A 26469-nucleotide genomic window follows, 5' to 3' on the forward strand; every position below is an offset into this window, starting at 1 on the left:
TTCATTTAGAAAATTCCACATGCATTGACCAGGATTTGATCTGAGGTTGCCATGCTGAAAAGCAAGTGACTGTGCCACTCAGCTATCATGCCCAGTCTCTTAAGGAATGCTAGGTCTATTTGTTTACAGATTAAGGCAACCTAGGACAACATTTTTGCTCTATTGCAAATTGCTTTGTCAGTGACCTGTGTTGCACTCTCCAGGTTTTCTAAGTAGTGAAATCATTTACTGTAATTCTGGACATCAGAGGTAAGCTATCGTGACATTTCACTAACTTTACAGGAGAGTAGAAAGAAGCTACATATTTTGCTACCTTTAAGGCAGGTCGAACCTACTGTTCTGACCATGGAAAACTATCGTAAGAGCCAATACAATGAGTATGGTGGACAACATAAGGTTGAATTGTTGTATGATCACCTACGATTATTTATCGCATTGTCCTTTCACATACAACAGTATCACATAGCTTACCTTTGCTCCTGCGAACATACACATACAAAAGTGTACCCGTAAGAAGTCACGACCAAAACAAAATTGTCGAGAATTGACCAAATTAAAAAAACGGCAGTAGAGCTCTACTCCTGGCAACTTGTAGGCCCCGTGTACGCATCCAAATGCTCGAATGCCTTACATTTCTTTTCTAATTTAAGTTGTTGGCAATTCTCCCACTTTTATTGAACAACATATTTAATTTTGTACTTGCAGGAGAAATTAAACGAATTCCTCTTTTGTAGGGATACCTCTTCATCTCGGTTCTCGTCAATACTAACAGCGATCTCATCAAGCTTATCATTCAGAGCATCAAGAATGACCTCTCATCCAGGTAAGTGGTACACAGTGACATTTAATGTAAGAGTGCTAATTGTCTGTTTCATATTGTTCTTGATGTCTTTTTGTTGTTCTAGGAACCCAGTACACGTGAGTCTTGCCCTTCAGTGTATAGCTAACATTGGCAGCAAAGAAATGGCAGAAGCTTTTGGATACGAAATTCCTAAACTGCTAGTTTCTGGGTAAGTTAGGTACTGATCACACTGCTGATAATAATCTTATTTTGTAAGTCTTACTGAAATGTACAGAATTTACGAAGAGATACACTGAAAGCATGGTCCTAATGACTTCTCATAGAAGAGGTCTTGGAGCAAACACTTACCTGACAGGGATTCTTTCCCTATTGTTCAGATGCCGTATTTTCCTGAACACAACCCTTACATCATCGATTCTCCACTCCAGCAGAGTGGGTGTGGGAATGTACAAACCTCCTACGAGGCTTGTTCTATTATTGTTGAAAGCGATCCCTCTTTTCCTTTTCTTCATATTTCTTATGCCTAATGCATTTGAGGGCTTTTCTGTCAAGGTGAACTCAAGTAGCCTATGGTAGTCCTCTACTTCATATGAGGCAGCAGAGTACTGGCATGCCTTGTTCATAAACTGCATCATTCTGAAGGTCTCCACCACTAAATTTGCCATTAAAGATGCTACTGTAACCCTGACAAAGGACTTTCACAAGGTGCTACCAGCTAATCTAGTTGGACCAAGGGTTTTTTTTTTTTTTAATAAGAGGTAATAATCTTTCACTTGCCCTTTATCCTGGCTTTGGACAGACAGAGCCTGGTTACCATATACTGGGCCCTGGTTGGTAGGTTTAATCAAATTCAAACTAAGACTTCTCACATCTTCATCTCAGATTTCAGATTAAACTTGACTTAGCTCACAAGGATCATATTGTTGTCATGCCTTGAAATACAGCTCTGTGACTATTGTCTGAAAAATACTGATCCACAGCACACACATCACTTAGAGCAGAACTTTGTTTTGAACTTTAGATGACGGAACCTTTCAGGTCAGAGTTCTAAGTTGAAATGTCACTTAATGGTTTTTGTAGGCACAACGACGATATGGAAAGTGTGTGACAGATATTGGTATAATATTTGATAAGATAAAGTTTGAGAGAATATTGTGTTTATTGTACCAATTTTAGTTGCTTGTTAGTAATTACTGTATTTATCTGCATAATAGTGCACTTTTTTCAATGTTTATAATAAAAATCTACATTGTGTCTTTTATGCAAAGAAAAATTCTTGACTAAAAATTAAGACACATTAAAACATGAGCCATTCTTAATGTGAAATAATCTATAGCATCTATAACAATATGGCACACTAGTAATGACTGCAAGTAATGTATTTACAGTCTCGCTCCAGACTAGTCTGTAATCAATCGGTGACTAGCTTCATTCTCCTATGCAACACGGATGGCATACAGTATTACAATTTACGAACTTCATTGTGTAGATCGGTATTGATACAGTTAAAACTAAGGAACAATGTTAGGTTTTGGTCCACCCAATCAATACACATCACTTTACAAGTGAACTATTTAATTAAAAACATATTAAAAATATTTAGGGACATGTTTCGTCTCTATTTGAAACTTCATCCGCCATAAAATCATGTGGTAGATTACAAGACTCAAATCAGAAACTGAAAAAATGTATTTAAAAAAAAAGAAAATGGAAGAACCCAACTTTCTAAGGACTATTTGGGAAATGCAAAAGATATATATAAATTATTTACACAAATTGACAAATGTCCATTGTTGCTGTTCCGTTTCAAATACAGACAGCAACAATGGACATCGATTCCGTATGAGACGTTATGGTAGGCTTGTCAATTTCAAGTTAATTTTTAATTTTTTGACATTGAAGACAAAAGTTTTTGCAAGAAGTGAGGTCAATTTGTGTAAATAATGTACATAAGAACCTCGTTTATCCAGCCCTCATTAATCCAAATCTCCGGTTTATCCGGATCGAAAATAATAAATATTTATTTATTCTTGTACAGTATTTTTTTACGGGGTAGATTCTTCTTGAATGTTTTTTCCGCCAAGGATAGTTAAGGACAGGAGCCGGAAGTAAATCAGCCGCGGTCTATCAAAGGTACAGCCCCGGCATTTGCCTGGAATTGAAAATGGGGAAACTGTGTATCCTTCCCAGTTGCTTGACACATTTGCACGCATTCCCGGATGCTCGGACGTAGATGTGAACGACGTAAATGACTGCAATTCAGGCTACGGTATAATGACAGATGAATAAATTATTGCCTCTTGTTCCTTGGCAGGTAATGACGAGAGTGATCGTGAATTCGAAAATGAAACCGGCGCTCCATCAGAAGAAACAATGACTCGCGGAGATGCAAGAATGCAGCTGGACAAACCGATGGCCTATTTAGAATCCCAGACTGTAACCACACCAGCAAAACTGATGTTAGTAAAACATCTTCGTGATCATGCTGCCCGCAAATGCTATTCAAATGTAAAACAGAAAAAGCTCACACATTAGTGCATAAAGTATAGTCGTAAATGTAAGAAATGTGTTCTTAATTTTTTTTGTACAATTGAAAAAAAAAAGGTATTACTGTACAACTTACGCTAATATGTTGTATAACATGTACTGTATTTTTTAGTTTTCTGGATTTTCGATAATCCAGATCAGTTCCGGTCCCACTTAATCCGGATAAATGAGGTGCTTCTGTGTGTATATATATATATATTGTACCAGGAAATGATTGTGGATTTAGGGCATGAGAAGGATCGTAGGTAGTCTACAGTGTTTTCGGGCCGATACAGAGAAGGATAGAATCGCAGGGCGAATAATAGATGGTTGTATCTTTTTCTATAAAATTTATTAATAATATCAAAAGATAGATCACCCTGCAATCTTACTGTAGAACTCAAATCTATCATCAGTATTTGTCAAAATCGTGACCTCCTTGAAGTCGGTTTGAAAATAAATCACTCCTTCATGGGACATTAATATCCTACAGTCTTTCTAAATCTCATGAAAACATAAGACATCAATGTTGCACCTAGAGTCTTTCCAAGTTTTAAATCGCACAAAAATGAACACACACATTTATCATGAAAAATTTGAGTAAAATATTTAAACTCTTGTGGAGTGTCTCAGTTTGTTTGGATTGTAAGAAATGATGATAAAACACTTCAAAACCCTATAGTTTATCTAGGTAACGTGAATTTGAATTACTTATTAACTTTGAAATAAATTTATCACAGAATGTGAACTTCTTTGATATGATGAGAAAATTATGGAATACTATTCACACGAAGCACTGATATCACTGTATTGGATTAACTGTTTGGTAAAAGTCAGTCAGTTTGTAATTACTCACTCAGAATAGAAATATCTGCTTACGAATGTTGAAGTTGGAGACTCGGTGTCTGGAACATTCCGCGGAGTGGGGAAGAAGACTCGAACTCGGCGATGTTCCGTGAAGAGACCACGTTGACGTCCCTCGATGGGTACCATAGATGAAGGAATGATGTTCGATGTAGCAAGATGTAGTATTTTGCCAAGGTTTCAGTCACTCTTGGAGGTGATATTAGCACACGGAAAGTTCAATTGGCACTATTTAATTCAGTACTCACGGAAATTTTTACCACTCACTGTCGTGATTCACAGTTCTGTTTTAACTCTAATTTTACGATATTAAATTAATATTTACAGTCCTTGTGGCACAAAACACAGTTCATAATTGTCACTGATTACGTCTGAAACTATGATTGCGAAGTAATAAGCACAGTTCAAACACTTGAAAATGTAATTTGCAATAGTTTTTATCACAGTCTCTGAACAATTGTTGTTCGCAGATTGTGATTTTATGGTCGTGTTTATATAACACTAGTCTGAATTATTTAATATAACCATAAAAAGTTCTTAATGTTCTCTGAGTTTATTATAGTGTTGATCGAGAAAGTTCCTGTTATGGAACAAACGTTAAGAAAATAAGGTTACACACAGTTCTGTTATACTCTGTTAAAAGAATGTGTCCTAGAATGATGATAATTGTCGTAAATTGATTTCAGTTTTGCCACACACGATAATTTAAGATATCGTCGTAGTTCCCAATTACACAAAATTAGTGAAGTGTACCAGTCCGTAAAATCTCAGATACTTGAATTCTCACTCCAAATTATGGTCTTATTCAGTTAATAATTTCACAAATGTTATATTACGGAAACGTCTAGAATTTTACCATCATCACGGCGTGTTGGAACTTCACGTACGGTACTAGTTCAACGGCGTTCGATCATGGCCATAACCACATCCTCGCGAATCGCGACTGAGCATACTTTCTTCACTGATGAGACTGCACTGACAGACTGTACTTGCCACACGGGTCAGACTGCTCTCTCCCTGGCCATGGCCCAGTGGCATATATATACACGCCAGGTGGGCGGCGCTATGAATCAGCTGAAGAAGGGGTGTTCATTCTTCCCAAACTTTAAATCGTTATATTTCGTAAACTACCGGATGGATTGACTTGAAATTTGCAGGGCATTACTTCCATAATATTAGGTATAATTTAGCATTGGTCTCATTTTAATCGGTCTAGGCGTTAAAAAGTTAATGAAAAAACGTCTAGAAATATCTGTAGGGGAAGTGAGCTGTAAGCGGCGGTGACGTCACTTGACCTTGCTTGACTTGCTCGTGAAGTGTGGTAGGTACTAGAACATTCTTTCACACAGCTGCTCACGTATCGGAATGGAATTGTATGCTGGAAATAAAGTTTTTAATTTATATGTGCCAGGACCTAGGCCTTCATGGTACAATATATTTATATCTTTTGCATTTCCCAAATAGTCCTTAAAGACATTGGGTTCTTCCATTAATTTTTACATTTTTTTCAGTTTCTGATTTGAGTTTTGTAATCTGCCACGTGATTTTATGTCTGAAGTCTCACATAGAGGCGAAATATGCCCCTAAATATTTTTAATGTTTTTAATTAAATAGTTCACTTGTAAAGTGATTTGTATTGATTGGGTGGACCAAACCCTAACATTGTTTGTTGGCATACAGTATACCGTACAATTAGTTTTATATGTACGGTAACCTGAAATTGGAAATAAAGTACAGCAGTAATTGGAAAGGTACCTCTAATAATGTTGTAAGCACCACTTACAAGAGAGTTCACCCAGGTTGTGACTGCAATAAAGTTGTGGCTCATTTCAGTGTGCATGATGTGTAGATGCAAGTATGCATAGCATGTGTGCCATTGTCAGCAGCATTGTTAGTTACAGAAATCAGATTTTCCACTCGTAAAGGACCATACCTAGCATGATATCACAATAATTGCAGTCACTATAGTCATTTAACATTTTTCTTGCGAGCTGTTTCAGAATATAATTGCCGCATGTCTTTTGTGGTCAGAATAGACATCATTGAAGGTTGCGCAATAAGGATGCCAGAGTGATATCTACTTTACCTGTGCCAGGACGTGGTATACTGCAGATGTTATGCTTGAGCTTCAAGAGCAGTATGTTCTCTGATCATGACAAATTAACTGGAGCAGCTCAATGTAACTTAAAAGCTTTTCAATGTACTTCAATGTATTTATACTGAAATTGTGCATTCAACATACTAAAAAGCTTCGAAGTTACATTAAAAAGTATGGCTTCCTTCTTAGCTGCACCATCATTCTTTTTCTTCTGTGACCGTTTACGTAGCAAGACAGATAACTCTCACTAATGGACTCTCGTGCTATGGTCCTGCAAATATCATGAGCATAGTAGTTAGTCATTACAAATACAAAAGAAAATCTATAGAAATTACAGCACAAGGAAGGTCAGCTGAATTCATAATCAGCATTATTGAAGACACCCTGGCAATAGATCAACACAACATAAACATACAACAGACATCAAAGAATATGCAGATGATGAATTGCCAGAAGAAACTGATGACAAAGTTCCGATCCACAATCTGACAAGATGTTAGTGATGGAAGTCGGTTGTCGGATTTTCTGACATGGCCACAGAAGTATCATGATAGTTCACTTAAAACGGCAAAAGAATTGTTTGAGGATTCTGACAGAGAAGAAAAAAAATATTGAGTTTCAATACAGTTTATACATACTGTTGTATTGTGCAAGAAATAAGTAGTGTGAATTATCTTCATCGTCCGGTAGAGCAGACTTCTACTAACTTTTTGCGCCATGTCTCTCTTCTGATGCATAACATTTCTTGCGTGCACTCCCCTACACTTCTTCCTTCCCTCCTTCCCTCGCTAATTACTTAACACAAAAATCCAGCTCACGATAACTTCTGTTAATAATAATAATAATAATAATAATAATAATAATAATAATAATAACACATTTATTTAGCCTCTTAAGTTGCACGCCCCATAAATTCTTAAGCTGCGTGTGCTTGCCCATAATGGTGACTGTCTTAGACATTCTCATTTAGTTTGTGTCCATTTTGTGATCACCCAATATTTTCTTGGGTATTGTAATCTCTTTGGGAAATTTCTTCCAGCATTTGCAACAGATGGAAGAAGGTTTCCAGCTGCATTCATTTAGTCTTTGGCCTAAAATATGCCTTCTCTTTACATACAATGTCTGACTAGCTGACAAGGTAAACAGAAATGGTGAATGTGAAATGGGAGAAATGTTTATCTGGAGACAAAATAAGAGTGCATTGAAGATGAATCTCTTGGGTAGTAATAGTATTTCAGGTAGTAGTGATAACGATTCAAATGATTCTTCAGATGACCTTTTTGGTATTTCTAGTGAAAGTGAAGAAGATATTGCATAGGAGATATAGAACATACATTAGTGTGGGGGGGAAAAAAAAAAAAAAAAAAAAAATGTAAGCCTAGAAATACTGCACAATCTAACGTAATTCCATTCATGGGAAATCCTGGTGTAAGGATTGGATTATTACGAAAGGTGAATGTGATTAATTTGAACTATTTCTAATGGATGATGATTTAAATTTGATAGTGATTGAAATTAATTCTTATGCTTAAAGTGCATTGAGAAAGTTGTAAATAAACCTCCGCATACCAGGGCACGGTTTTGGGAATTAACTTTTGTGGAATTTGGCAGTTTGTATTAGTTTTGTTCAGTGGAATAATTCAAAATAAAATGTATTGGTCCCAAGACAGTATTCTCAAAACACCAACATTTTCTGAAATAATGTCACTCTGTAGATTCCAACTTCTCTGTAGGTATGAACATTTAGTTGATGAATCTCTAATGTTCAAAGGGAGTCTTGTGATGAAGCGGTACATGCCCATGAAACAGTCTTGCTTTGGAATAATTGCTTATTTTTCTCTCTCTTTAAAGTTAGGATAAGAGTTGCACTTGGGACTTCTTTTGTTTACACAGGTCAGGGGGAAGAGGTCCAACCTATCTGGTGAGCCACTTTTCAGGGAGGAAACTTGTCAGCTACCCTGAGCTACTAAGAGTACATTGTTTATATGACTGGTGATTTGCGAGACAACGTAATCCAGGAGGACAGCAAGAATAAATTCTTCAGTCGAATATGAAGTTTTGCCAAATTGAAATTGGCATCTGGAAGGGATAGTGTGTCCGATCAGTTAATTGAACATCATTTCGAACAACGGTGATGAGGCACAAATCTGATATAAGAGATAGTAGATTTGATCTACCAGCATTGTAGCAGAGCTTGTGGTTGTAGAATTAGTCTTTACAGCCATTTAAAAACTTATCAGTGGATGACTATGACAACAGCTTTGATGGTCAGTATCAATGTTCTTGAGCGAAATTCGCTCACAGAAACATCAATGGTTTTTTCCAGTGACAAAAGAATATACATCCAAAGTTTAAACCAGTTAAGTTGTTCCAGTGAAATGGTTACAATCTCAGTGTTAATCAGGATACAAATTTGATGGACTGAAAATCTATCGAACAGAATATTGTAGTTAGAATGAAAATCTGTTGAGAATCATCTAGCATTTTGATTCAAGGCTGAGAGGCAGAGAATTATCCCTCCATTGTTCTAGAATGTTCTTGTTCTCTTCACAAGATTTACAACTCACAGTATGTCAGTTATGAGGTTATCGTGCTATGATAATTCAGTAGACTATACAGTCAGTATCTTGACACCAAATGTTGGGCGGCAGGAAATAACCTAACTGACTAAAGGGGTCAATGTCTTCGGATGGAATAGCTCAATTTAGGAGGTGATGGTCCATCAGAGGAGAACATTCTTTCAAATCCATCAGGTAGTGTCTATCCCCTACAGTAAGGGTGGCTGAATTTCACAGACTTTGTCAGGCTCTTGCGACAAGCCAGCTGAAGTAATTCTTGTTGCATCAATATGTCACTGATAGCAAATTCTTACTCAATAAAGGCTAAGGCATGCCCTGCAAGTTCTATGTATTATCCTTGCATGAACATATAATAGAGCAAGGACTGCCTGTTCAAGGACTGAATAGGTTGAAGAAACAAGTCCACATTCAAAACATTTGATTTACAACCATTAATATAGGAACAATGGCAGGTTGCAGTCAAGAGCTTGCAGGCACACTCAAAAGCAGAAATGTTGTCTTCAGGTCATGAAGTGGGCTGGTTCTAAGGCTGGAGATATCGGGACTCCTCCAACACTGTCACAGTCCAGGTTTCTTTCTATAATACTGCATTGGATTGTGTCCTTCCATCTCAATCGTAGTCGTCCATGGCCTCTTCTTCCTTGCATTGGTATTTCCATCACCTCTTTTGGCATTCTTTCATCACTCATTTGCTTTGTGCCCAAACCAACTTAGTCGGCTCTTCCCTATTCTATCATTCACATTTTCCACTCTAATTTCTTCCTGGATTTTCTCATTCCTTATTTTCTCTCTTCTACTCTTCTGTATCATACTCCTCAAGAACTTCATTTTGGCTGCCTGTATTCCTCTCATCCTTCTTTGTCATTGTCCAAGTTTCTGCTCGTAAGTTGTTATGGGTACGTAATACATCTTGTATATAGTTTCCATTGCTTCCACTGGCACATCTTTGTCCCATAACATGTTTCTTACACTTCCAACTTGAATCCTCTTGTTGATCTCAGCATCCAGTTGAGCATTCTCCATTAATTCACTCCCCAGGTAATTGAACGTCCCCACTACTTCCAGGGGCTTGTCTGAAAGTCTAATCTGACCTTTCCCTTCTTTCTCCCCTCTAGTCATAAGAAGAATTTTACTCTTTTCCACACTTATTTTCAATCCACATTCTTCGATCTTCCCATTCACCACATCAAACTGTTCTTGAATCTTCATGTCCTCTTCTCCCCAAATCACAATATCATGTGCAAAGAACATGATGTTCATTTCTCTTCCTCCATATGTTGCTTCTGGTTTTGACATGATATTCATCCATTACTATTATAAACAGCATTGGCAATAGGACACTTCCCTGTCTCAGTCCACTAGTAATTTTGCACGAACTTGTCCTGCCAACTTGTGTTTGCACGCAACTACAACATTCCTTGTACATTGCCATGATCATTTTTATTAATCCCTGTCCAATTCCTTTTTTGCACCAGACTGTCCCAAACTTTAGTCCTGGGGACACTGTCATATGCCTTTTCAATGTCAATGAATGTCATCACCATATCATTCCCATACTTCCATTGCTTTTTCCATTAGTTGTCTCATAATGGAAAATGGGCTCTGTTGTTGACTGTCCACTTCTGAAACCAAACTGATTTTCCTGTATCTGATTTTCAACCCTCAACCTTATCCTACTTCCAGAGTAATTCCCCTGTAGTTCTTCAATACTTTTATCACCTTTCTTGAAAATTGGGATGATTATTCCTTTTTGCCAATCCTCAGGGACCTCCTTATTCTCCCAGACATTCCTGAGAACTCGATTTGTCCACTGCAGTCCTGCAGTTCCAGCTGCTGTTATCTCCACTGAAATTTCATCTATTCTAGCAGTTTTTCCATTCTTCATCTTTCTTACTGCCATTTCAATTTTATTCATTGTAATTTCTTTATCCATTTTTTCATCAACTAATTGCCTTTCCTGGTCGTCCATTGAATGACTGTCATTAGTTCTCATGTTCAGCAACTTCTGAAAATACTCTCTCAATCTATTTCTTATTTCTTCTGACTTAGTTAATATTATGCTGCCTTCATCCTTCACACATCTGGTGTTTACTTGATCTTTCTTTTTGTTTCTTAAAACATCATACAGTAATTTCTTGCCGCCCTGCGTATCATCTCAATTTCTGTGTGAATAAGGCCCAGCTTTTCCTCTTTCCTTCCTCTGCTACTTTCTTGGTCAAATTCTGTGCTGCCAATTTTCTTCTTTCTTCAGTCTTAGATGTTTTCCATGCTTTCCATGCCATTTTCTTTTCCTGCACTTAAATCTTTACCATATCATTCCACCAGTGTGTCTTTGAATTTCACATTTCCTGATGTTCTGCCACATAACTTTTCTGCACATCTAACCAGTGCTTCCTTAAATCTTTTCCATTCATCTTCAACATTCCCATCTCAGTCCTGGGTACCAAGGGTATTATTATTGCCTTTTGAAATTCTTCTTGTGTGCTTTTCTCCTTCAACTTCCACACTTGCAATTTTTTTCTTTCTTCTTAATGGGGATTTTTCAATCTTTACCACTTTCAAGTTTCCTATCACAGCTCTGATCTCCACCCAAGGCTTCTTCAGGCATGGCTGCAACATCTAAAAGGTTCTTCCGGTGTTCTTTCTCGATTGGTTATATAATCAATCATGGTCTTTGTTCGTCTGTCTCCCCAATCATACCTTGTAATCCTCTTGACTGTTCTTCTTCCTAAACCAGGTGTTTCCAAACAATAATTTGGTTCCTCATGCAAAAATCCACTGACGACTCACCTTCTACAACTCTACAACCTTCAACAACTCTTGTATTACAGGAAAAACACCAACCACAAAAGTGTTGGTTTGGTTGTCAGTCAGAATTTCTGAAACATAACAGCAGTTTACTGAATCTCTGATTGCATAGTTTCTATTAAACTATATATTGGAACCAACACACTGTGAATCATTTCGTGCTTGATTTACTCATAACGATTTAAAGATAGTAATGGACAGACTAACCCACACAAAAGAAAACTAACAGCACTGCACACTTACAGTACACCAACAACCTGTGAGATGGGCAATGACTTTGTCAGCTAACAAAGCACTCCTGATGTACCCATATGGGGTTGTATCTAAACAGGAATTGACGAACAAATGGTGGACTGTGCACTTACATAAATAGACAGCTAACAGACTGCAGGAAGAGGCTTTATACAGTCTCAAAACACACTTATTGTGCATGCTTTATACAGTCTCAAAACACACACTTATTGTGCACCCAAATGGGTTCGTACAGTTCTTGATTTCAAACAAACATTCGACCCCATATGGGGACGTGATGTTAAAGAAATTGAGTGCTCTCACGTACCCAAGTGGGGTCGCTTGGTGCTCCCCATGTTAATTCTCAATTTCTTTTAGACATGTTATGTACTGACTACAATGGACATTTTATTTGTATATTTTCTTATGATACGTAGAGTGTAATGACAATGTCATTCATATTCTGGAATGTGCTAAAACTCGTGATTTGACATTTGCAGACACCTGTTTCAAGAAGAGAGCACCACATCTCAATACTTAAAATAGTGGTGGTAGATCTAAACAGTTAGACTACTGGAATGCTTAGTGATATCAGTTTTTGATGCAAAAGTCATCCTGTTGGATAACGCATATACACAACGTAAATTGTTGGTGCTCGATGTTTATATTCCTCTTGAAGTCTCACAAACGCTACATGAATAAAAGGCTGGAAATAACCTGAACACCAGGCCCAACTTATGATTGCATTAGAGATACTCCCCAATGATTTCTTTATTCAACCACAAAAATCTGAAATGAGTTCAGTAATCATATCAAAACTAGTGTGTCTGCAACTTTGAGGGTCACAAAACCTATTTGAACTCCATAAGACTAACAGACTTGGCAGAATTTCAGTGTGCAAGAAGCAGTTACAGGAAAGAACGGAGCCTGCAAAGCCTGGACAGAATCTGAAATAGCTCAAGACTTAATGTGCTATAAAGAACTTAAGTCACACTGAAAAGTGACCATTTTTGAGTCGTTTTACCAGCTTATATATACAATCAACTGGGTATGCCTGAAGACACTAACAAGATGTACAGACTTGCCAAGGCTTGCCAGTTTGCTACACAGGATCTAGATAATTTCTTGACTACATCGTTACCAACTCTACAACATCCAAAGGACATACCTAGCTGTTGGATGAGCTATGGAATTTACTTGGAATACACAGGGCGGAATGGCTTAAATATACTCTGACAATGTAGTGGAAGAGAATGAACCAGTCTTCCTGTTTATTAAGCATTACAATTCATGTCTGGAAAGGCAACATTGGTGATTGTTCAAATTATAGGCCAATTAGTTTAATTTTCCACACAAGATTTTTTTGAATGTGTTAGGCACCCACGTTTGACAGATTGTAAATATTGCTTGTAAAAGCCATCTCCACACATGACTGACAGAATGCAAGATAGCGGTGATAAAGAAAAAGGATGGGAAAAAACAATCTCAAGAGCTCTGAATAGCAAAAAAAATTGGATTAGTCATAACCTGTGGGACAGCAGGTGCCATACATTCTCTTCACCTGTCGATGGAGAAGTATGAAAAGGAAAAGACCAGCCATAGGACATTCCTAGACTCGGAGAAAGCTTTTGGTCGAATCGCACATGATCTTGTATTGTTATCCTTAACCTGTCAGCGTGGAGTGCTGAGTATTGCTAGTCATGTAGTGAACATCTGGGTGTGGTGGATTTAATAGCACTGCTCGCACAGTACACAGGTGTACTGAACTGTGATCTAGCGGTAACGATCAAAGCTATTTGTTTTAACTCGTTTCTTCTTGAAGTGGAAGGTTTGAGCTTTCAAATGATATACCTTTATCCCTGTTTTGTTAGTGTTTTATCACTGAAATGAGTGATATTTCAAGGAATGTTTCTCTCTGCCACCAGGTGTAAGTACTATTTCTAGCTGCTATCTGGCTATTACTTTCTTTTTTCTCGGGGAAGAACCAGACTATCAGCATAATCGTAAGTTTTTTTCTATTCAGAGCTCTCTTGAGATTTTTTTTCCCCCCTCGCCCTTTATCACCCCTCTGTCTTGCATTCTGTCAGTCGTAAGTGGAGATGGCTTTTACAAGCAAGTACAGGTTATAGAGTATGGAATTAGAGGATTTTTAGGAGAACAGGTGAGTGATTCTGATGAATGTTAGATTCAGATGGTGATTTGAGTGTTGTGGATGACATCGCTGTATGTGAAGTTCAGAATTGGGTGCGAGTGATAGTGTACACAATGGCAATGTGCAGGTCATGGCTAATACATTTCAATGGGGAAACCTGTCTAATTACTTAGGTCAAATAGAACAGTTTATCAGGAATCTAAGACCTCAGAATGAAGCAGTTGGGTAATGTGATGGTGTGAAGGTTTTTAAGACTTTCATTACAGATGAGTTAGTGGAACTAATAATTATACAGTAGAGTCTCGTTAATCCAAATTAATTGGGACCGGAGTCTGTTCGGAATACGAAATTTTCGGATTAATCGGAAAATATTTTCCAATAATAATGTTGTTGTTTTTACGTCCCACTAACTACTCTTACGGTTTCCGGAGACGCCTAGGTGCCGGGATTTTCTCCCGCAGGTATTCTTTTACGTGCCAGTAAATCTACTTACACGAGGCTGACGTATTTCAAATACCACCAGACTGAGCTAGGATCGAACCTGCCAAGTTGGGGTCAGAAGGCCAGCGCCAGTTTCTGTAATACAGCACAGTATATACTGGAATTTGAAAAGCCCATTATTTAGCAGTTACATTAATAAAAAAACTGTATAACATTACAGTAGGGTAGTTAAGAACCCGTAGAGGAGAAAACGACTAAAACTAGGTTAAAACTTGTCTCATAAAACTGCTAAAATACGGTAACGGCTTACACTTGTCTCATATTCAGATGCCGTGGCCGCCTAGAAGTTGCCGTACGCTACGTCAAGCAACACTCCGCTACTATGCCCGTTGATGTGATGTTTATGAGATTCTGGTTTAACACTGCATCTTCGAGTGGGTTCCAATCACTACGGCAAAAGAAACTAACAGACTTTGTAAAGATGAACGCCCAGTGATTGATGGTTTATGATATGTACTGTAATTATGTTTACATTAAGTTATTCTAGTAAAATATAACTAAAAGTGCAAGTAAATCTTCATTCTATATGATGTTCTTTCATTTCAATAAGGACAACTTAAAAAGAAATGAATATTTCAGTTCGGATTAACCGGACTTTCGGATTAACGGGACTCTAGTGTATATGTTAAACAAAGAATCCAACTTAGTCTTATTCTTACCACTTTGTTCCAGAATGCAGGATTGGAAGCCAGTCACGAAGGACGAGATATACGTTGTAATGGCTCTTTTTATGCTTATGGGTATAATACAAAAGCCTATGCTATGAAGCTATTTTTCTAGAAACTCTTTTGTCTATGCCAATTTTTGGGTCTGTTATTTCAATGGACAGATTTGAATCTTTTGGTAATTTCATGCATTTGAACAACAGCAAGACAGATGATACATATCTGGGACCTTCCAAACTTTTCAAAATGTATCCAATTATGTCCTACGTGAAAAATAAATTCCAGGCTTTGTACTTACCAGAACAGAACATTACAGTCAAGTTGCTAATCTTGTGGTGAGATAGGTTGTCTTTTAGGCAATACTGGGTATATACCTCAAAAAATCAGAAAAATTCAGGAAAAATTGTACGAATTATGAGAGTCAAGTTCAGGCTATCTTTGGTCTTATATAATGTATACTGCTGGGCTGAGTGGCTCAGGTGGTTGAGGCGCTGGCCTTCTGATCTCAATTCACAGGTTCGATCCTGGCTCAGTCCTGTGGTATTTGAAGGTGCTGAAATACGTCACATAAAAGAACTCGGCGGGACTAATTCCGGCACCTCGGCATCTCCGAAAACCGTAAAAGTAGTTGGTGGGACGTCAAGCCAGTGACATTATTATTATTATTATTATTATTATTATTATTATTATTATTTATTCACAGGTGAAGACACTGTATTTGAGACAACACATCAACAGACATAACAAAAACTTATTATTTTCTGGGATTCAATCTGGGTTACTTTGGAGTGAGTTTAATCAAATACAGTAGAGACAATACGCGACACTTCCAGATTTAGCCTTGTTAAAATGGGAGAAAAGTCTCCAGTGGCGCTCCTGGTGGCTTGACCTGAAAATTCACGCATCTCTTTTGGAACCACTTCTCAACAAAGGATACATGTTGTGGATGGATAATTTTTATAATTCACGTGCTTTGGTTTATAAGTTAAAGTAATTGAAATTGATTGTGTAAGCGTGTTGCGCCCTCAACAGAAAGGACATCCTGAAAGATGTGATAAACACGAAACTAAGGAAGGGAGAACTTGTAGCTTGGCATTCCGACCAGGTTTCTGTCCTAAAGTGGCATGATAAGAAGGATGTTGCGATGATTTCTACATTCCATGGGGCAGAAACAGTCTCAAAGAAAACAATGCATGGTCAGGAAAAAGAAAAGCCCGTTTCTGTTGCCGACTATGATGATCGTATTGGTGGAGTCTATTTGAAAGACCAGCTACTTCATAGCCATCTTTTAGAGAGGAGAAAAGATGACAAAGTGGTACATTGCTTTATTCAAGAAGGTTAATGAATGTTGGTCATTTGCTGGAAATTCACCTGAGTCAAGAATAGACAATACGAAATTTAGAGTGGATATCGTCCAGGCACTGCTTGTGGAACATTCAGGCTTACTTGAAAGAAAGGTGCCTGGATGTCATTCTTCAGATAGAAATATTCCCCGCCTCACTGAAAGACATTTCCCTGGGAGAATTTCACCAACTGAGGGAAAGTGTAGGCCAGCCAAATGTGTTGTATGCTGAAAGCAAAAAATTTGGAATGTGTGTTTTGGTGTCCAGACTGTGAAGCGGGTCTCTGCGTTGAGGAATGTTTCAAGATGTTCCACACCAAACTTGACTGTTAAGGTTCGATACCACCATATTTTCTAAGTAAATGGAATGGAGCTTTCTAAACATGCATGTTGAAGTATTATTGAAATCTGTAAAATAGTACCAGAGGTAAGTTGCTTTGAACAAAGCCTTCACGAATGTGAGAAAATTTAAGTACCATGCTCCGAACTCCTCCCTCAACACAGACACAACTGAACGTTTAAATCCACCGCGCTGAGGGGTTAAGGTTACACAATATTCTTGAAGCCTACACTGGATCAAGCTTCTGTAATAACTTGTTAAAAGTTCTGTACACTGCGTTAGTGGATGCTCGGGTATCTTTTTCCATTCATGTTGTTCACCAGGGATCTGCCTTCTCACTACTATTCTTTTCTCTGTGTGTAAACACTGTAACTAGAGACCTTACATCACCACCTTTGACACTGCTGTTCGTGTATGTAGTCATGATAGCCAGTAACCCTTGGCACGACCTAGAGCACTTAGTTCAACAATGGAGGGTACAACTGTAAAGGTATGGAATGAGGCTTAACATTAGTAAAACATAATACGTAGAGTGTAGTGACCAAACCAGTGGTTTGCTCATGATAGACTGAATTGAACTAAACAAAAAAACAAAAAATCAAGTTATAGATTGATGTTAAGTGTCATTACTGAATGCAGCACAATTATGGAAGTTCAAACATGATAAGGGATGAAATGGTGCCAGGTCACCGGAGTACTATAGGACAGTAAAATCCCTCTATCTTTGCAATTTGCTTTACATCGCACCGACACAGATAGGTCTTATGGCAGCTATGGAATAGGAAAGAGCTAGGAGTAGGAAGGAAGCAGCCATGGCCTTAATTAAGGTACATTTGCCTGGTGTGAAAATGGGAAACCACAGAAAACGATCTTCAGGGCTGCCAACAGTGGGGTTCGAACCCACTATCTCCCAGATGCAAGCTCAAAGCTGCGCGCCCCACTTGCCCTGTAAATACCTCTGTCTCTCAAATTTAAGGTGTACTGTACTGTAGTCAGACAATTGGCTATGTATGGCTCAGTTTTGGGCATTGACAAAGAAGCCTGAGCAGACCCTCCATACCATGGAGATGCCGAGATGGTCTCTTGGAGTAACAAGATTAGATAAAGTGAAGAGCAAACTAGTTTGCAAAATATTTGGGTTGTCTCTAATTTATTATACATTGTAAAAGTCAAGGCTGAGATGGTATGGTCATGTTCTGTGCAAGTCTGGCAGAATCAATGATTAACGTTTTGGCAGCAGGTTGTAGCCCGAGAGGATGTCTAAAGAGGCGATGGCATGAAAGACGGAACGATAGGAGGCAGACAAATCTTGCTTCCAGAGACGCAATTGACCTTGTTTAGTGGTGCAAGTAATGCCATCGAATGGACCCTGCAACTGAGCAGGATAAACATGAAGGACTAGGAGATTGGATGTGGTTTGTTGCAAAAGGGAACCGAATGCACTTCATGGTTCACATAAAATAATTAGAAGAGGTAAAAGAAGTTTACATATTTGTACTTAAAAGTTTCCTTCATTAAGACTTGTAAACATCTCTAATTACTACTTTATACAGCTAAAATTAGTACACTAAACACAATTCAGAGCTGAACTTCAGCTTATTAGATCTAGATCGAGATCTGCAGGCACTTTGCAACTTTCCCTGTTAAAGAACATTCCCCTAATGCTCCATTGTCCACTATATGTGGTACTGTGCAAAACTGAAGTCTACATTTGATGTAGCGCAGTGGCTTTTTTCTAATGCCGAAATTGATCATGGGTGGAAGTTGACCTCTGATTTAATTTTAGCTGGTGTTCGGTGGTGTCTATAACTTCAGCTGGAAGAAAGTGCAAACACGTTCTTTGTTAGACCAGTGTTATTGCTTATGCTGTGTTTTCTAAACTGAAGGGATGTTATGTATGAAACTGAAATAAACACTTCGAGAATTTAGTTTCATTTTAAGAACAGGTACTGGTAATAATTGCATTCATTGTGGTCATTAGTACCATTGTAAAGATCCATTACATTGAGAATGCTCAATATGTTTTTTAAAATAATTAAACTACTACACTCTCAAGGAGTATCTCTACAACATTTTTGATTTGAATGTATTGCTAGCCCTGTTGGTGGAGAGAGAGAGAGAGAGAGAGAGAGAGAGAGAGAGAGAGAGAGAGAGAGAGAGAGAGAGAGAGAGAGAGACCCCCCCCCCCATCAGAATATGGACCAGCAGGGAAGGAGAGGTGGTGGTATAAAATATCACTAAATAGCATGCCAAAGGTCTGGGTCCAATTCCAAACCTCTCCGCAGTGCTTAAGTGGAGTTTTTTCGGATGGGGATGTAAAGCCTTGAGTAGACTCCTTGGTGTTACTCGACAGGAGTAGGCTATGTGCAGACACTGGGTTTTACGCTCTCCCTACCTCATAACCACCACCATCACCCCCGAGATGTCCAGGTTGCCCATGGGTGTCAACTAGAAAGACTTGCACCAGGCCTCTCCAGAGGCCACACGACATCAATCTTTTATGGAAGTTCACTTAGTCAATTGTTCACTCACATTCTATGCCGTCTTCATACCACCACCACCACCACCACCACCACCACCACCACCACGATGCGCAGGGTCGCCTTTGGGCGTCAAATAAAAAGACCTGCATCTGACGAGCCGAACTTGTCCTCGGACATTCCCGGCACTAAAAGCCATGCACCACTTCATTTTTTCTTTCAGGTCAAGGTTTCTTCTTTGGCTCTTTCTCCTGTCCTTTCTCACTCCAACTTACGTACTTGTTTCCCCACCACTGTCTCCTATTATGAACAAACTACTTGGTTTTGTTTCTTGGATCTGATCTTACTACTTCAGTTTGATGCATTCCTTTCCTATTTTATCCTTTCTTGTCTCTCTGGACATCTATCTTGATATCTCCATTTCCGTTATAGATGTAAGAAACGTATTAGTCAGGTGAGTATTTTGTGTCTTGATCTTTCACTATATTTCACTATGAAAATATTTAGCCTATAAAAACATACAGAGAATTCAATTTCGAAACACACATTGCATTTGTAGACTGTAAAAAGGCCTTTAAAGAGGAAACAGAAATAAATTGCTTGAAATTTTAAATAATCTACAAATCCAGTCTCGTTTCTGTAAAATTGGCAAAGAACCAGAGTGGAAAGCGATAAATGGAGGTGTAAGACAATGCTGAGGACTTTCCCCACTACTTTTTTATTTATATAAATTCAATAATGGAAACTTTGAGGCAAGGGAGTCATGGTTAAATACCAATCAAGACTCTTCGAACATTTAGATGCCATTCTCTTTCCTGATGTTGCATTGCTGGCCTTGACAGAAGGTGACCTACAAAGATAAGTATTAAATTTTGGTAATGTTTTCTCAGAATTTAAAATGATTATCTCAACAGAAAAGACTAAATTAATGGCCTTCAAGGGAAGAGATCCCATCACTAGCAAAATATAATACTATATTAGAAAGAGTAAATGTGTTCAAATACCTATAGTAAAACTTATCATACCAAATAGAAAGATATACCTGCTAAAATTAATATGTTCCCAAAAACATCAGGAATAATCAATCACATCTTGAAGCCATCACTTGTAGAGACACACTCGTTTGCATCTTTATAATACACTTGCGAGGCCAATTCTTTGCTATGGATGTAAGGCATGGACATTAAAAACTGGAGACATTTCAAGAATGACAGTACGAGAAATGCTGTTCATGCACTGTACTGCAGGATACACCAAGTGGGATCATATAAGGAATGAAGAGGTGCTAAAAGAACTGAAAATGCAACCAATAATAGACTAAATCTACAGTTATCAGGAAAACTGGAAATGTCGTATACAAAGAATGGAACTTGGAACATTGCCAGAAGAGATTCTCTCAACCCAAGGGAAAGAGGTCTGTAGGACATCCAATGAAGAGGTGGTGTGACAATATAAGACTGTAACGGGATGCATGGCCCAATACTTGAAAGGAAAATCCAAATCTGTCTTTAGTTTTTATATTTACTTTTTAATTATAAAGACAATTCATTACAATACATCCCTGTTCTTGTGGTTAAGAGCCTTCTGATTCTATTGCATGTCCTGAAGGTGTGCTGTGCCATTCATAGACCCATGATCTGTGACAGCCATGTAGAGAATTTGTAATAATTTAGAAATAAGTGCCCCCATACAATATCTGGTAACTTGCATAGTGTACACAAGTACACAGCATAGCAGAGTGACTATTCAGTTAGTTGGAGTGACACAAAGTACACAAGGCACTAAACTGGATTACCACTGGGCGAGTTGGCCGTACGCTTAGAGGTGAGCGGCTGTGAGCTTGCATCTGGGAGATAGTAGGTTCTAATCCCGCTGTCGGCAGCCCTGAAGTTGGTTTTCCATGGTTTCACATTTTCACACCAGGCAAATGCTGGGGCTGTACCTTAAGGCCACGGCCGCTTCCTTTAAACTCCTAGGCCTTTCCTATCCCATCGTCGCCATCAGACCTATCTGTGCCAGTGCGACGTAAAGACCCTAGCAAAAAAAAAAACTGGACTACCAAGAAGTTGCTGTGGACTTACGTATAAATACAGAATTATTATTATTATTATTATTATTATTATTATTATTATTATTATTATTATTATTATTAAAGTGACTTTATTGTGGCGAAGATAGGGCTCCCGGCCTTTTCTTATACTTACCCACTTCATGTATATAAATGAGTTGGAATTTACAATATAATATTTACAGTTTTACAATGTTCGAATTTCAACAATTTTTATTTTAATATATGATAACGGTATAAAAAAAGTGAAATGACCTATTTAAACATGTTAAACCTTTACAACCTAAAGTATAAACTAAACTAACTAAAGTATCTCTAAAGTAAGTGAACTATAACTAAAATATAAACTGGAACACATTACACTAAACCATATTCTCTCATTCATGCATCCCATTTACGCTCAAGAAAGACTGGAAGTGCTTATAAGATGACCAGTGTTGCAAACTTATATTTACAAGATCCGCTGAATACTACTAAAAATCCACTAAAATTCTGCCAAGAAATCTGATCTCAAATAATGAGCAATAAAAATGATCAGTAATAATAATAATAATAATAATAATAATAATAATAATAATAAAAAGGTCTGCACTCAACTGATTTGAGAGTTTCACTAGGATTAACCCCCTTCCTGCGAGTCAGTGAGCTAAAACTTTCAGGTGTTTCAGTGCCGGGTGCAAACTAGGTGAATCCTCTACCTCAAGGGCCACACACAAAACAGGCCAGTTCATTAAATGGTCTTCCTTCATAGCATAAATATAAATGCTACTCTCTCACAGTTTCATTATCTGTCGTCATTCGTCAACGAAGAGAAAATTACCCTTTCCCCCACGCATTACAAACTTATGATACCATGATCTCATAACATCAAATCCAAATAACATATTTTCCTCATGCGACTGTTAGTTCCTGACAAATATGGAATAGCTTCGAGACAGACTGGAGTACAAATTTAAAAAACTTAAAATGAATAAAACACTAAATTCCGCTATACTAAATCTAGAATTCCACCAAAAATCCGCTGTCCGCTAAATGATATATTTCTCCGCCGACAGTCTTCTAATTCCGCCAAATTTAGCGGAAAATTCGCTAAATTGGGAACGCTGAAGATGATGCTGGCAAAGGATTTTAAACTTTGTCTTAGATTTAGCTTCCCTGATGTCATTGGGGACTTCATTCCACCAGCTCGTGGCAGTGATAATGAACAATCTGTTGTAGGTTGCGGTTCGATGTACAGGCATTTGTAGCGAACAGCCTGACCGGGTATTGAACAGCTGTAGTGAACTAAGGTTGCAAAATCTGATGGATAGGTCAGGAGGAGTGTTTTCAGAAAGCACTTGATACACCAAAGAAGTTGCATGTCATTCATGATATAGATGTTGATTCCCATAGGGAACCTGAAATATTTGTCCCAAGATAACTGTAGTATGGGGATACATGGGCATATGGTCATGTCGAATGCATACCTGATGCATGCATTTTGGGCATGTTGCAGTCCTATGCCTTGCTCTTGATATCAATAAAAACTGTATCACAGTATTCATGAATTGGAAACAAAAGTGACTGAATGAGCTTTATTTTCAGGGACCAAGGAAATATATTTTTAAACCGCTTCAGGGGATGCAGGCTTTGATATATCTTTTGGCACACTGGTCACATGTTGTGACCAGTTCAATATTTGGCTTATAGCCACACCAAGATTCATAACCGTTTCACAATATCGAATAGTGGTATTGTGTAATGCTACAGGAGGAATTTCATATTTTCAAAGTGTCAGTTATTATTGCTTGAGATTGTTAGGCCTGCTCAATGGAAAATTACTTATGAGAGTTAAATCTGCGTTAACTTGTCGTACAGCACTCTGAATTTTCAGTTTTTGAGCGGTAGTAGATCAGCATAAAGATGGTACTTGCAGGGTATAATCAATTTGGCAACATCATGTATGTAAATTGCAAACAGCAATGGTCAAAGTACAGACCCTTGGCGGACACAGAGGGGTTTTGTGAAGCCACTCAGATCTGTTATTTGTGACACACTGACTGCAATTTTTGAGGTACAAACTGAGCAAGTTTATTGCTGTCTTGGTAAAATTTAATGTCATTTGAGTAACAACAGTATCAGAAGCACTAGAAAAATAGAGTAGAACCAGTACAGTCACTTGTCGAGTTTCCATTGTGTGTCGGATATTACTTTCAGTAAGGCAGTCGTTGTGCTGTGTCCTTTCTTGAAACCAGATTGGTAAGGGTCAAGCAGTGTGTAGTTTGTCAAGTAACGACTTGTTCATGTACCAAGCATTCAAGTACTTTGGAAAGGGGTGGGAGAATGGATATAGGTCAATAATGTGATGGTAAAGTAGGAGAATTCTTCTTAGGAATGGGAATGACGATAACGTACTTCAACACAGTTGGGAATACTCCCTGCACGAGGTATTGATTAAATATGAGTCAGAATAGGTAATATTGGATCAATAATATTTTTTATGAAAGATAATTGTATGTCATTACCCGGAGCATCTGACTTGGAGTAAATTACACGCTCCACATCATTCGCACTAACTTTCTTGAATATGAATTTTACTTGGTTTACTCGGGAATGAGTATTTATGGCGTTAATATCATCAGCAGCAGTTAGATCATCTTTATTATTATTATTATTATTATTATTATTATTATTATTATTATATGCTGCTTTTGTAAAATGAGAATTTAGATCATCAAATGGTATACTGGGTGCCTGCTTGGTCAGGCTGCAACCTATACCCATCTGATGCAAATGTTTCCATATTAGTGCCGAACTTCCCCTGTTTGCTATCTCTTGAATATATTTATACTTGCTGTTACAAATTAATTGCTTAACTTTATTTCGAAGAATACGGTAATTTTCGAAATCACTGGTGCTTCTGAATCGCCTATACCATACATCACGATTTGCCATGACTGACTTAATTTCATTTGTTAGCCAAGGAGATGAAGGGTGAGAAACTCAAATTTGCTTCTTCGGAGCATATTTTTCATACAGTCCTAGTATTATCAATGTCATTAGTCAGTAGAATGTCATTCCATGGCAGTTGTTGTGCTTCATTTCATATTACCACAGTGTCAAAACGCTTGAAGTCCCTTTGCATTATGTACCTGGTTTTGTACTTTGGTACCTTGAGAGAGTAACATAAGTAGATGAGATTGTGGGTCTAAGTACCTGGTACAGCAAACTGTCCATATTTTACCACTTTCTGCAGATTGTTTGTTATAATAAGGTAGATCAGTATGAGATATGTGGTTTATTGTGTGAACGTGGTTACTGTTAATAAACTTAACCATAATAGGTTAATATGCTTGTTTGATCCCGTATTTTCTCTGAATCTATTACAGAACTATTTAAAATACTTTTACTTGAGTCCGCCTTGTCAATACACTTTATAATGAAGGGAAAGGATGATTTTCTCGAAATATATATGGTAAAATAGTTTTCTGTCATTATAAGGTGTATTGACAAGGCGACTCAAGTAAAACTATTTTAAATAGTTCTGTAATAGATTGAACGTGGTTAGTTGCTTCTAGTGTCAGTATATTGTAATCCATGCCATGGAATAAGTTCTGTAAGGATGTTGATTTGTTACTTGTAACTAGGAGATTAGTATTGAAGTCACCAAGAATAACTGTTTTTGTACAGCGGAGTTAGCTTTGATAATGCCACTTCTAGGTCAGATATGTGTCGTATGTTCGGTGCCTTATATACTGCTCCAATCAGTAGTTTCTGATTATTAACCAAAAGTTCAACAAACATGAATTCATGTCGAAAAGAAATCTTAGGATCTGAGGTCATAACTATTTACTTTTTAAGTCACTATGGCAATGTATAGCACAGCCGCCCCCTACATGATTTAAACGATTTAGGCGATGTAACACCATGTTATAACGAGATCAGAGCTGAGGGACTGCTGTAACCATGTCTCTGTTGCACAAATACAATGCAAGTTACTGTTTCTAAATAGCGCCTGTATTTCATCAAAATGACAAACAGGCGACTATGCTTTGATGTGATAACACTGAAAATATTTTTGGTGGGGAGCTAACCTTTCCTTAAGAATGTCTCCTCTCACAGCTGGGGAGGGAGAACGTAGGGGTGAAGGCGGTTGACATCATGGACATGCTGTTTGGTCAGTGTAAATATAGAAATATTACAAGAAGCTGGTGAAGGAAGAACATTAGGGAAAGGGTGATAACCTCAAATTAACAATTCATGTACTATATGAATAGAATTTTCAACATCAACGGTACTAGTTCTAATTCATTGCATGAATAGAATTTTTAACATCAATATTAGTTTTAATTCAAGAGTAGAGAAATTCTAGTTATCGAAAATCTTGTTGGGTAACAACAGGAATGAACAGCACTAGTCTTTTCAAATAGGATTGACACAATCTGATCAAGATTGGGCAAATGATCTCATAAGGGAAGAAATTCAGATTCAGTTATCTGTGATATAAAAGTAACTGTACATGAAGAATAAATGATGTTGCTTCCTTTTTTCTTTTAAGGAAGGAACAATTACAAAGTCTTCAGATTTTTACAGTAGTGATTCTGAACTTGAGCTTGCAGAGTTTTCCATTGACCATTCAAAATTAGTAGACAGTAGCTCAAAATTTACATTAATATCTTTTTAAATTTAATAAGAACAAGCTCAGATAAAGGAATGAAAGGAGAGGTTAACATCCAAAATAGCAGTACTTAGTAAAATGAGAGGATAAATGATAATCATAGTGAGTCAGATGTGCAAGCACATGTAGTTTGAGTTCGAGAAGTGAAAAGAAGCAGGGTCCACTTCATTATAAGTTCTCGTACAGGAATTAGTCTGAATGTGATTCACAAATAGTTTTACATAGGTTTTCACACAAATAGAACACCAAGGTACTTTACCACTCATAGAAATATTTTAGAAACTGTTTTAGTTCACCAGACGGGTAAGCGATAGTGTACTTTGCCATACTGCATAACTGAAAGTCCGCTAATTAAG

The 26469-nt window shown here is 37.7% G+C and overlaps 1 protein-coding gene across 1 annotated transcript in view; it reads left to right on the plus strand.

Moving 5' to 3' along the window:
* Window positions 1-26469, plus strand: part of AP-2alpha (adaptor protein complex 2, subunit alpha) — a 267807-nt gene that overhangs the window by 133936 nt on the left and 107402 nt on the right. Inside the window, exons 4-5 of the mRNA XM_067143004.2 lie at window positions 735-823; window positions 906-1010. Coding sequence (XP_066999105.2) covers window positions 735-823; window positions 906-1010 — 194 coding nt within the window. The remainder of the gene's footprint in view (window positions 1-734; window positions 824-905; window positions 1011-26469) is intronic.

Source organism: Anabrus simplex, chromosome 3, assembly GCF_040414725.1.
Source record: "Anabrus simplex isolate iqAnaSimp1 chromosome 3, ASM4041472v1, whole genome shotgun sequence".
Taxonomy (NCBI): Eukaryota; Metazoa; Arthropoda; class Insecta; order Orthoptera; family Tettigoniidae; genus Anabrus; species Anabrus simplex.